We start from the raw sequence: 13,448 nt of genomic DNA on the forward strand, positions 1-13,448 counted from the left end.
TTATTTATTTATTTAATTTTTGGCTGTATTGGGTCTTCATTGCTGCATGTGGGCTTTCTCTAGTTGCGGTGAGCGGGACTACTATTCGTTGCGGTGCTCGGGCTTCTCACTGCAGTCGCTTCTCCTTGTTGTGGAGCACGGGCTCTAGGTGCACGGACTTCAGTAGTTGTGGCTTGCGGGCTCTAGAGTGCAGGCTCACTAGTTGTGGCACACGGGCTTTGTTGCTCTGAGTCATGTGGGATCTTCCTGGACCAGGGATTGAACCCGTATTCCCTGCAGGCAGATGTCAGGCAGATTCTTAACCACTGCGCCACCAGGGAAGCTGTTTGTTATTTTTTACTAGAGCTCCCATTAAACCCATCCTATTCTCCATGTTCTTAACCTTTCTTTACTGTTTCCTGCTATAGGTTGAGTGTTTTGTGTCCCATCAATATTCATATGTTGAAATCCTAACCCCCAAGGTGATGGTATTAAGAGGATTAAGAGATGGGACCTTTGGGGGTGATTATGTCAAGAGAGTGGAGGCTTCATGGACAGGATTAGTTTTCTGGGCCATTATAAAGAGGCCCCAGAGAGTTTGCCTGCCCTTTCTGCCCTGTGAGGATACAAGTTAGCTGCCCAGAAGAGGGCCCTCACCTGACCATGCTGGCACCCTGATCTCAGACTTCCAGCTCCAGAACTGTGAGAGAGAAATTTTTGTTGTTTATGTTACCCAATCTATGGTATTTTGTTATAGCAGCCTGACAGACTAAGACATTTTACATCTTTTGTCTCTGTGCTGCATTTTGTATAAGTTTTACGCATACTTCCTAGTTAAATATTGTCCCTTCCCATTTATTAAATTTTTAAATATCAGTAATTATAGTTTTTATTCAGAAAGTTCTATCTTTTCCAGTGTGTCTGTTTTTGTTTTGGTAATTCCCTCATGTTTCTTTAAATATATTACACATTTATTTTTAATTTATACATATTTATTTTCAAGCAGGTCTGATTCTGTTGTTTTTGTTGATTCTTGTTTATATGCTTTGTTTCCTTGTGTGTTTCATGGTTTTTGATACTTGAGTTCAGCTCAAAGGAATGTTATTATTTGTGAAAATAATTAGAACTATTGTTAAGATGTATTCCTCTAGAGAAGCTTTTCCTTTTCTTCAGTCAGTTTTCTGGGGTACTAACAACCAGACTTTTAAAATAAATTCTCAATTTGAGATATCTCAGACCACACAGGTAATATTAAGTATGAACATGGGCCCTCACTTTGGGTGAGAAGGCCAGGTTGTGGCTTCAAATTATCCCAGGAGTACGTCTCCCCGCTTCCCTGCCCAAAACAAGGAAGTTTCCTTTCAGCCACCTTTTATGGGGAAGAATTTTTCTACATCTTTCACTAAGGGTGTAGCCCTTGGGTGTCTTGGCTTTATTCACTTGGAGGCCTCTCATTGGACTCCCCGTCTCTTGTGGGCCCTAGGTTTTGTCTCTTGTTCTCTATATAGCTATAAAATAGAAGCATTAGGGGCTTCCCTGGTGGTGCAGTGGTTGAGAGTCCGCCTGCCGATGCAGGGGACACGGCTTCGTGCCCTGATCTGGGAAGATCCCACATGCCACAGAGCGGCTAGGCCCGTGAGCCATGGCCGCTGAGCCTGCGTGTCCGGAGCCTGTGCTCCGCAACGGGAGAGGCCACAACAGTGAGAGGCCTGCGTACAGCAAAAAAAAAAAAAAAAAAAAAAAAAAAAAGAAGCATTAGGTTATAAGGGATTGGTAGAATCTGGAGTCCTGTTCTAGTTTTGTTTTAGCCTCTGGAAATTTTCCTTATTTTCTTTTTTGTTTAGCCACGCACTAAAAAAGACTTAGAAACTTAATGCAGCAGTTTTAGAAGTTTAGTAGTAGAAAGGTTTTTCATGGTATATCCAGTCTTACATATTGTCCATGGAACTTTATCCTGTTTTGCCTACTTAGTTCTCCATCATGTTTTAGGATGGAAACTATTCTCATACCTTTTATCCATCCTCCTTTCAGGGTCTTCATTGCTTATAGACTTAAGGTGTCTTAAATTGTGATCATTTATGGCCATGGGGTGTGAAATTAGACCAGGAATTGAATGTGATGTTGGCAAGTTTGGTTCTTTCTCAGAAAATCAGAAAAGTATGTGCGTGTGTGTTTGTTTCATGCATGTGTGTGTGTATCACAGATGCATACATATAGCATACACACTATATAACATACATATATGTGTATATAATGTGTACTTATGTAGATACATACATACTATACACAACATACACATTTACAAATGACGTCACATTTATTATAGTTTGATTTAGTGATTCTGGGAAACTTGGCTGGTCTAATTTTGTTAGACCCACATTAAATCTACATGCATAAGGAGACCAGGACTATTCACTTAAGTGTTTCTAATACCTGTACCCCATTGGTTTGTTTTTCTGTGTGAATACCTTTATGATCGCTGTCACTGGAACCATAATGATAATTTTAAGTGTGGAGAATCTGAAGCATTTCTTCAATTAATAGGCAGTCTTTTACAATATTTTCATAGCTCTTCAGAGCAATTATTTAAATTAAATACTTAAATCTTTTGTAAAGGATCTTGAAGAGTTCTACTAACATACACTAGATTCAGACACATTATGATGGTGGTGGATAGTAAGTGAATCAGTAGTTTCATTTTGTTCTAGCTTTACCTGTTTAAGTGTTAAACTTGACACTCTGAATTCCATGCAGTGAAACTGGAGCTAATCTACCAGTGTTAATTATAACCCTGTATATACCAACCGTATTAGATTCAATCAGTATCACCAGGCTGTAGATGGAGTATTTCTTTTATTTGGCAGTAGCATTTGAAACCCAACTTTTAGCTGTCAGATTTTATGACCACCACTGAAAGCTGCAATGAAATAAATCTTATTGCACTTAATGCAAATTGATACAGAGGCCAAGATGAAGCCACTAACATATCTTGTAGTGCTTTTGTGTCTTCAGTTGCTTATGCTGATTAATTGTTCTAACAGTGTGACATTATCATGGTAGTAGTTAGAGCAGTCTTCATATCCTTAATTTGGAGTTTTCTTGCTTTCGTTAGTTTATTTCCTAATAGTCTGTTGTTGATTTGACTGATGTTTTGTGACAAGGTCCCCTTCTCCACTTTCCTGTGCTATTTAACCAATACCTGGGTTTTAGTAGGCTCTTTGGCTAGGTGCCATTTGAAACTTCTCTACCCTGTTTTTATCCCTTTGAAAATAGCCATCATGGAAGTGTGGGGTTCCCTTCCTGCCTTGAGGGAGAGTTCCATCACAACTTCTTTTGGTTGCGTGGGCTATCTTAGTGAAGCCAGTTGGATACCTTGGTATTTGCAAAGTGGGAAAAGGATTTGAATGTATTTGGTCTCCTGTGGCAGTACAAAAACATTTGGGTGTAGTCTTCAGCTTAGACTTCATCAATTAGCATATGCTTCCCCTGTCATGGATGGTGATATACAGTGATCTACTTTCACATTTTGCACTCAGAGCATCCAAATTACCATAGTAAGGTCTGAATTAAATTGATAGACAAACTGAAGTAAGGAAGGGAAGGGGACTTTAAAATCCTCTTGACCTCCTGCAGTTTCTCTTTCAACATCCTGCTCAAATCTGTTTTTCTACTTTATTTTTAACTTTTGGAATAAACAGAAATACTAATGATGCTTTTATGGAGCTTAATAAGAAGAAAATGTTTCAGGACTAAAACCATGACAGAAGTAAAAAAACATATATATGAAAAAGAAAAGAACAAAAATTCTGGAATTTTTTCTTGGACTAATCAAAAACAAAAGCAAAATGTTCAGTCTTTTGTGTCTTGAAGTTCTCCTTGGTTCTGAAAACATCTCAACAGATAAACTGTGTTTGATATGATACTCTTTTGCATCCATCTTTGAGGCAGTCAGAAACCCACATGTTAGTTTCCTACCCTTACTTCTCTTTCTCTATCTTTAGCATACATGGAGGATCTCCTCTGTGCCAGGCTCTGTGCTATAAGCTGGAGATAAAATGGGTAAGACACAGTCTCAACACACAGGAGATTAACATTTTGGTGTGGGGAAACTGACAAGTGAATGGGTAATCAGAATATAGTTAAATAGATTCTGTGATGGCATTAATAACAAAGGAGGAACACATAACAGAGTCTATGTGATTAGAGAAGGTTTCCAGAAAAAGTAAGGTGCAAGCTGAGATTTGAAGAGTGGATTGAGAGTTAACTCTTAACTAAGAAGAAAACCAGAAAGAGCAGTCTAGGTCCTGGAAACAGGATTCCTTAGCCATGTTTAGACTTTGACTGGTTGCTGGTTGTTTCTTTGATTTGCCTGCTACCTTTGAAGAATGAACAGTGTTGTGCATTTAGGATACTTTGTTTTGAAAGTAGCAGACTATTGAGACAAAGTGGAAATAGGAAGTTTCCCTTAAAATAGGAAATTTATTAATGCACATAACATGAAGGCTGGAGATAGGACTGTTTCAGGATTGGCTCATCATCAAGGACCCAGTTGTTTTCCATCTTTCCCCTTTGCAATCCTCAGATTATTGGCAATATCTCCTCTCTTCTCAGGATGGTTGCTTCATCCCTAAGCATTGTATAGGACAATGTCCAAAGTAGGAAAAGCAGTTTCTTTTCCTGCATCCTTCAGGAAAGAAACCTTTCCTTGGATCCTCACTTCCAAAATTCCCTTTACTTCCATCAGTGACTTGTGTCATCTGTTAATTGGTCACTGACAAGGGGAATGGAATTACCATGATTGGTCTAAATTAGTATTTACCCCTTGCGGTAGGATGGAAAGGTGAAATACCAGAACAAATTGGAACTCTTCCAGCAGGAAGAATGGAATAGCTGTTGTGTAGGCACAACTAATAGGGAGCAAACTCATCATAAAGTGTGTGTGTGTGTGTGTGTCTTTTAAAAAACCACTTAGCTTTGTGTCAGGCTTCATATTGCATTAGTTTTTCCTGTTTTCTTTGGGAGTCAGGCCCAGGTGTATCAGTAACAAGCAATATAATTTTGATTAAGGCATTTAACTTTTCTTGGCTTCAGTTTCCTCCATTGTACAATAAAAGCTTTGTATTCCATCCCCGAGACCTCTTTCAACTCTAACGTTTTAGGGGTCCATGTGACTTTCTTACTTTGCTTTGCTCTAAAAGGAGACAGACTGATGTACTACAGAGAACACTTTCTAGCTGTGTGGATTTGGCAAATTACTTCATCTTCTTGGGTTTTAAGTTCCTCAGTTATAAAATGGGAATAATGTCTAATTTATAAGGTGCCTAGGATTTAAATGAGATAACACATGCTCATTACATTATTTATTTATTTTCTCTTTTGACAGATTGGAGCTGATGTTAAGTTCTTGCAAGTGATATAATCCTGTAATGATTCAGTACTTGGGAATCATAAATATTTTTGTTGAATAGAATTCCTGAAGTGTTTTATAAATTAAAATCTCTCTCTTAATCTAGGTGGAATGTTTAGAAGTATGTGTCAGATATGGACACTAGGGTAAAACATTTTACTTTTTGCAAAAACCTGTGGTTTACTTGGGATTTTTTGGAAATTAGACTCCACAAGGCAGCATTTATGTAGTTGAGTAAAAATTTAGGCTATTAAAAGTTGCTAGTTTCCAAACATATCTTATTGTTTACATTTCACTAGGTACCAGAATATTCTTTGGATTATCACAAATAATTAAACCAGTGGTGCAGTTTATTTTGTAGTCTTGTTTAATTGTGACATACCTATGGCACACATGTCAAAAGCATATGACTGTTTTCAAGATCCTGCTTTCTATTAGAAACGGATGTTTAAACATTAGAGTACTTTATGTAAAATATCATTTAATGACAAGTTATAAGACTTTGGCTAGCAAGTATTATAGAATATAGTTTTTAGATTTTTAAGCAGCCTCTCTTTGCTTGGTCACATCAAATTTAAGTTTCAAAGCATGTTGGAAATGGGCCATCACTAGATGGCAGTCTTTCTCCAGTTTAATCCATTTATTGTGGGGGAGGGCGATAACTGTTCAGGTGCAATGTTGATTACCAATATTAGGTTAATTTCAGGAGATCTATGACTTTTCCAGAATTTAAGACTTGTTTATTTTTGTTTTTAGCATTTTATATCTGATAGCTGGTTAGCACTAAGTCTGAGATACAGGTGAAATGCTGATGTGAGTTGAACTGTTAGGTACTAATTATAGTTGCCTTTTCCTGTTAGGCAGTTTGAAACAAAACCTTTAAATCAGTGGTTTTTAACCCTTTGATAACCAGATGAAAACTGTGGATGTTTTCCTTAAAAATTACACATATGTGCTTCTGCTTATACACATAAAATCTGGAAATTGTGGTTTTCCAGATGCATACTCATGGAACACAGGTTAATTAAATATAGTCCAAAACTCCTGTTTTAGATGTGTGGGTTTTACATTTTATTCTAACTTTTAAAATTCTCAAGATATTCAGGAGATTCACTATAAATCTTTCATGTTATTCAACATTATTATAATTGAAGAGACTATTAGAATCATAAAGACCCTAAAATAGGAGAAACAGGTGGGGCCTAGTGATAAGGATGTAGAAAATTCATTAACTTGTTTTGAACTACCTCTTTACACTGTTCTGAAAAATGTATGATCTTTACATTATTGCTGACTGGACTTGAAAGTGGAAGTGAATTGCAGAAATTTAGAGCTAGGCTGATGCTAAAGAGGTTTTCTAATTGATTGCTTCCTATTTTCTAATGAGAAAGCTGAGGGTGAGAGAGATTAACTGAATTGACCAAAGACTCATAGCTAGTTAATTACATTGCTAAACACCAAGGCCATGCAGTCAGGCAGCAAAAATCCACTCTTCCTTTCTTTGATTTATACTTTTTTTTTTTATAGAAAGTTCAGGGAGCTAGGATAAATTATGAATTTCTTAGCTATGAGATTTTCTTCTCCTTGAGGTTATCTTTTGTCATATTAATGTAGATCTTTGGAGGGAGAAAAATAAAAAGTTTTACATTGTAGAAGGAAGTATACTTACTACCTAACTTAAAAGTATTAATGGGTCAAGATATAACTGAATTTGAAACCAAGAGGCTTGTCTCAGTATTGAATAATAATCTTCTTATGCCATTTAGACTGATGAATTTTCCGTGGTTATTCCTCTTCTTCAAATGGCAAGGAATACTGGTGCCTTTACATGGAAATCTTTCTTTTCCTTTCCTTTGGAAGGGGAAAAGTTATGTTTTTTTTGAGGTTAGTTGAAATGTCAATAGTAGATTCTGTCTTGTGTTTCCCAATAGCTCTTCTAGGCAAGTGGTTATGCTATAGTATGTCTTAGTTGTCAAAGCCGGGATTGTTTATAATTTATTTGAAGATCTTGTCCCTTTATTTGAAATGAAGGAGAATGAATCTGGATTGCTCTGGTTTTTCTGAAGTAAGTGTTCAGAATTCTTCCCGGAATCCAAACTTGTATATATATTTTCTATGGTTACTGCTTGAGTTCTGGGTAGTGGAAGTGATCTGCTGAGGAGTGGGTGCTCTCTTATCCACAGGACCAGGGTGGTGATCTGGTACCTACAAATGATTATAGAACCAGAAAATGTTGGTAATGAGCAAATGTATATTTGTTGAATAAATATCAGAGATCAAAGTGTTCTTAGAGATAATGTTATTTATTTACTCAATGAACGTTTACTCACTGCCTATTACCTGTCTGGCACTGTTGTAGAGGTACAGTGGTGAATTGGCAGACAAAGTTCTTGCCCCGGAGTTTACAATCTAATTGGGATGGGTTGGGGGGAAGATAGATAACAAACTATGGATGATGAGAAGGAGAAAGTTGCTTGAAGATATAGGGGGTGAGTGTTACTAGCCTAAGAACAGTAAAAACAAAATTCTTGAGGCAGGAAGAGGCTAAAAAAAACTCCTCTGTAGCAGGAGCATAGAGGATGGAGGAAGGCAAGGCTAGGGGATGGGACCTAGAGAGAAGCAAGGTTAGAGAGCTAATCAGAGGTTAGATTATGTGGTATGTTATAGGCCGTGGTAAGGATTTGTGATTTTTATTCCTTTTGTAAAGAGAACGAATTGGAGCGATTTAAGCATGAGGCTACATCTGAACTATTGCTTCATAAAGACCGTTTTTACTGCTGTGTGGAGAGTATCTGCATTGGGACAGGGAGTAGAGGGGATGAAGAGTGCAGAACGGAGACTTTTACTTTTAGGAGGCTATTGCATTGATCCAGTGTGCCAATGATACAGGTTTAGACTAGGGTTTTAGTGGAAATGGAGGGATGGTGGTCAATTTTAAGATATGTTTTGGAGGTTGAGTTGTCAGGACTTACTAATGGATTGGATGGGGTGTATGATGGAAAGAGGTAAATGAGGAGTGATTCCTGGATTTGCATTTTTGACTTGGGCAACTGGATAGTACCATTAGCTGAGATGGGGTAGCTGAGTGGTGGGGAGCATCAGGTTTGGGAGTGGAGATAGTTTGGTGATAGATGATTTTCTTGTTTTTCTATGTTAAAATTTGAGATGGCTTTTGAAAATCCAATTGGAGTTGTTAAATTATAGCTGGGTATTTGAGTCTAGTGCTCAGAATTGAAGGTACAGATTAGGAAGTCTACCACTGTAATAGATAGTATTATAAAGACATGGGATTAGCTGGCATTTCTTGGTGAGAGGGCATAGGTAGGGAAGAGAAGAGCTTTTACGAATATTTAGAAAAAGAATAGAGGAGGAGGAGCCCAGGACGGAGATTGAGAAGGCATGTCAGTAAAAGGATGAAAATCTCTTAGTGTGGTATCATTGAAGTCTAGAGAAAATGGTGTTTTAAGAAGGAAGGTATATTTAAACCATAACAAATGCTGCCTTTAGGTACAGTAGGATGGATGCTAACTAATGGGGGTTGAGGAAGTAGAAAGAAGTTTTGCTGGGAAGGGGAGCAGAGAAATGAGATGGTAGCTGGAGGGAAATGTGTAGGTAAGGACAGGTTTCTTAAAGTCATGTTTAAATAGCCATGAGAATGACTTAGTGGAGTGGGAGAAATATATAATACAGGATAGGGATAAAAGGGAATAACTGCAGGAGTAAAGTTCTTAGAGACAACAAGAATGACTGTAGATAAGAGCTTGAAATACTTTTTCCATTGTTATAGGAGGGTGGACAGAATAGGAGTTTCAGATGTAAGTAGGTTGGTTGAGGAGAGGAATTTTTTTTTCCTGTGAAGTGCAGCTGAGAGCCAGAGAGAGGGTAGACATTTGAGGAGAGGAGAAGTAAGGTTTTCACACATTTTGGAGACTACAAAGTGATTTTTTGGTGGTGGTATTTGGCGGGATAATTTCATTATTTTTAACTGGTGTCTGGCTGCCCAATTTAAATTTGTCGTAAGATAGCTAAACTGAGTCTAGCAGCACAGTTACGTGATTTCTCTCCAGCAGTGTCAGGTTCTTGGGTATAATCTTGGAGTAAATGTATAGTTGGGTTTATCCAAAATTAAGTTTTTCTAGATTAGTTTAATTGAGAAAGAAAGGTACGGAGGAATTGTAATTCAGTCCTTTCATTTTATGATGAGAATTCTGTGATGAATACTGTCAAACACTTACATATTTTTCAGTAAATAAGGAAACAAAATTTTGGATTTTCCTAAAAAAAATACTCATCTAGCATTGGGGCAACATTAATACAATTGGATTACTCTGTGGTTTATGTAACTTAAATACCTGATTTCCAAATAAATTTGCTTCTGGGTTTGTAATTCTGTTTCTCTTTCTTAGATATAAATCTGGTATAATCTCCATGCCATTTTTTTAAAAGGTCTGTCTATGATGGTGAGGAACATGGACGATTCATGGAGAAGCTTGAAACTCGCATCCGCAATCATGACCGAGAAATTGAGAAAATGTGTAACTTTCATTACCAGGGCTTTGTGGACTCTATAACGGAACTGTTGAAAGTAAGAGGAGAAGCCCAGAAACTCAAAGTAAGGAGACTCTAAGACTTGTTTCTCTCTGTCTTGGGGTTTTGATGAACATTAAGAGTGGGGAATACATTGCAGGTGACATATTTGTACTAAACATTTTTGAATAGTAAGAAAGGAGTTTATACTGCAACATAGATAACTGGGATTATGGCTTTTAGCTGGAAAGGATACTGTTTTAAGTTAAAATTTATTTGGGATAACTATGTGTGGATGAGAACCAATGACAAGAATCAGTTTCTTTCACACAGAAACTCGGTTGACTCTTCATGTCATCTGTCTGCTTCCTTGCTAGATGAAAGCCATCACTATTGGATGACAGAATTGCAAGGCATGGCTGTAGAAGTCTTTGCAGCAAGGCAATCTGAGCCAAAGGAAATATAAAATTAGTGTTAGTTGGGGAATGTCTTCTACCAAAGCATGAAGGTTCTTTCTTGATATGACAGATTTAAGTTCAGGAAAGAGGCTAGCTATATTGGTTTTGTCCCTGGCATAGCAAATTCACGTATCCTGGGTAACTGACTTTGATACAGAAATATTACTGTATTTGATTATGGGATGCTGTCCTAGTGCCCATTGTTACATAATAAACAATATATACCATATTATCTTTATAAAATTTCCAAAATTTTGAAGTCCAAAACACATTGGGTCCCAAGATTTCAGATAAGAGTTTATGGACCTGTACAACAACTATCCAATCATCATAAGAAATATAATATTGCCAACAAAATTAAATCTCTCTTTTCTATCCTTCTCAGTGACTCTCTCCACCCTCCCCTCCAAAAGTAACAACTCTTCTGATTTGCTGTTAATGTTCTTTAATGCTTAACTATTTTAACTGAAATTAACTTAGATTCCTTTCTCAGTCAATGTACCAAATTTAATTTCAGATGAACTAAAGAGTTAAATGTAAAAAAACCATAGAGGAACTAGTAGAAAATATAGATGAATATTTATGTGATTTTTAGGAGTGAGGGATACATTTCTAAACACAGTTCCTAAGCCAGAAAGAAAATATTGATAGGTACGACAACATTAAAATGAAAGAACTTTCTACGTAGAAGTTAAAAATGTAAAGGTAAATAATAAATAAAAATATTTACAAATACACATGACAAATGATTGATATCCTAACATAGAAAAAGCCTACAAATTAATAGGAAAAATATGAACACTCTAATAGAAAACTGAGAAATACATGTTAATATACAGTTTACATAAGAAGAAATATAAGGGGACTCTACAATTTAGAATTAAAGGAATGCAAATTTAAACAATAAAGTGCCACCTAATAAAATGACAAATATGAAACAAATATTAAGATTGGAGATGATACCTATCAACCTGGGAATGCCTGGTTGGAATGTAGACTGTTACAACTTTTAAGGAGAGCAATTTTATTTATCAATACTAAAAACACCACATAGTTTTAAGATTTATTCTACAGCTACAGGTGCATGTACAGAGATGTTCATGTGTTTTTTTTTTAATGACTAAAACTTTAAGATGTCCCTGAAAGTGATGTACTAGAGGATTAGTAAAATAAATCATGGTATATCCATTTAAAAGAGTAATAAACTACAATATATTGTAGAAGGATGTCTGACATGGGAAAGCATTAGAAATGTTTGCTTAATGTATAAAGCAGATTAAAAAGTATGAACAATTTGATTCCATTTAAAAAGTTATACTGAGTTTTGGGGGGCTGAAAAGCGTCAGATGGACAGAAGTATCTGAAATATGTGAAAACAAAGATAGGGCTTCTGCCAGGAGCTGTGTGTGCTGTTTGTCCTCACTCAGCCATCCCAGCTTCCCATCCATCTTCACCTTGGGCTGTTCTTGATGCCTGTATTCCAAAACCTCTCCCTCTGCTCCTTGGGCTCTTTGTCCATGATGGGCAACGGGGTGCTCTGTGTCTGGTTACTGAAGTAGTCATGTGGTTAAGTACCTGAATATTGCCCATAATGCTCACCATTAACACCTGGGAGACTCTGCTCTAGGGGACATCCATTCAACCTGTGTTAAGAGCCTATGGAACTTAGAAATTCTTGAACTTGAGAAAAGAGTTTAGAAAATGGAAAAGGTTAAGTATTACCTACTGTCAGTACTATTTGAACATAACAATGAAAAATCCTACTCTCTCTAGGATGTCCATTATTTCTTTTGATTCACAGTATGTATGTTGGTACATGTGTGTGTATATATACACACATACATATATATGTTCTCTGAAGCAACAAGTAGCATCCTAGACAGGCAGTATAGATTTCCTCCCATTGTTATGTTCAAATAGTATTGAAATAGTAATTACCTTTCTTATCAGAAGCTTTGGTTAGGCTCCTATGGATGTTTTAGAACTCTGGTTTGCATGAAATCAATTTAGTGGGCCATGATCAGTATTTTTAATAAAAATTGAAATAGAATAAAAAAGGAAGCAACGAAGTGTATTACATGCAGTAAGTCCAAACATTGTTTCTTAAAAATTTTGTTTCTCTGTGTGTGTGTGTGCACGCGTCTGCATTCCCTATACTTGTGTACTGGGTTGCAATGTAAAATATATTTCTTACAATGAGTTTGAGGTAAAAAAATTTTCAGAAATGGTAAACAAGTTATTTTAGTAGAAACAGCAATGCTGAATTTAGTAGTATTTATGGAAGGTTGAATTTTTTGAAATCTGTTTATGTGAAAAAAAATCTATTCTTGAACAATGATCACTCAAGGCAACCCACCCCATTTTTATTCACATCGCTTAAAAGCTTTTTCTTGTATTGAGCTGATATTAATCCCATTTTTGAATAACATTCATTTATTGGTTTGAATAATAAACTTTTCAATCTCACTTATTCTAGACCAAGGATCAACAAGCTATATCTTGCAGGCCAAATCCAGCTTGCCTCCTAATTTTGTAATAAAGTTTTATTGGAACACAGCAATGCCCATTCATTTATGTTATGTTTATGGCTGCATTTTTGCTACAATGGCAGTGCATGTGGTAATCTGCTCAGAAAGTGATAGTCCAGGTATAGTGTATAGTGTATAGTTTAGGGCAAAGTTTTCAAAGGTGTGTTCCTGAAAAACTAGTTTCTTAAGATGATCCTCAATAAAAGGATGTTACATAAAATAAGTTGGAAAACACTGTATGATATCTCCTTGGGCTTCAGGAAGTCCTGAATAAACTAACCTGTTTAGTGGTATTTCCCATACATATTGATGTGTGTGTGTGTGTGTGTGTGTGTGTGTGTGTGTGTGTGTGTGTGTACAGAGTGCAGAGTACCTTTTAACTACCATTTCTTGGTGTTCCAAGAGACATAATAGGAAATGCTGGGTTCAGGTAGTGTCTTAAAAGCGTAAGGAGTCGCAGTTATTGGTGGAAGTATGGAAAGCTTCTATTAAAGAAAGCTTTAGAAGTTAATGTTGCTCATATTTTGATAATGTTTAAGAAAGTGAGGA

At 36.6% G+C, this 13,448-nt stretch overlaps 1 protein-coding gene across 3 annotated transcripts in view; it reads left to right on the top strand.

Moving 5' to 3' along the window:
• Positions 1 to 13,448, top strand: part of EXOC6B (exocyst complex component 6B) — a 708,543-nt gene that overhangs the window by 75,107 nt on the left and 619,988 nt on the right. For all 3 annotated transcript variants that reach the window (XM_060026390.1, XM_060026391.1, XM_060026392.1), the window contains exon 2: positions 9,833 to 9,998. In XM_060026390.1, coding sequence (XP_059882373.1) covers positions 9,833 to 9,998 — 166 coding nt within the window. The remainder of the gene's footprint in view (positions 1 to 9,832; positions 9,999 to 13,448) is intronic.

The sequence above is a fragment of the Delphinus delphis genome, chromosome 12 (assembly GCF_949987515.2).
Source record: "Delphinus delphis chromosome 12, mDelDel1.2, whole genome shotgun sequence".
Classification (NCBI taxonomy): domain Eukaryota; kingdom Metazoa; phylum Chordata; class Mammalia; order Artiodactyla; family Delphinidae; genus Delphinus; species Delphinus delphis.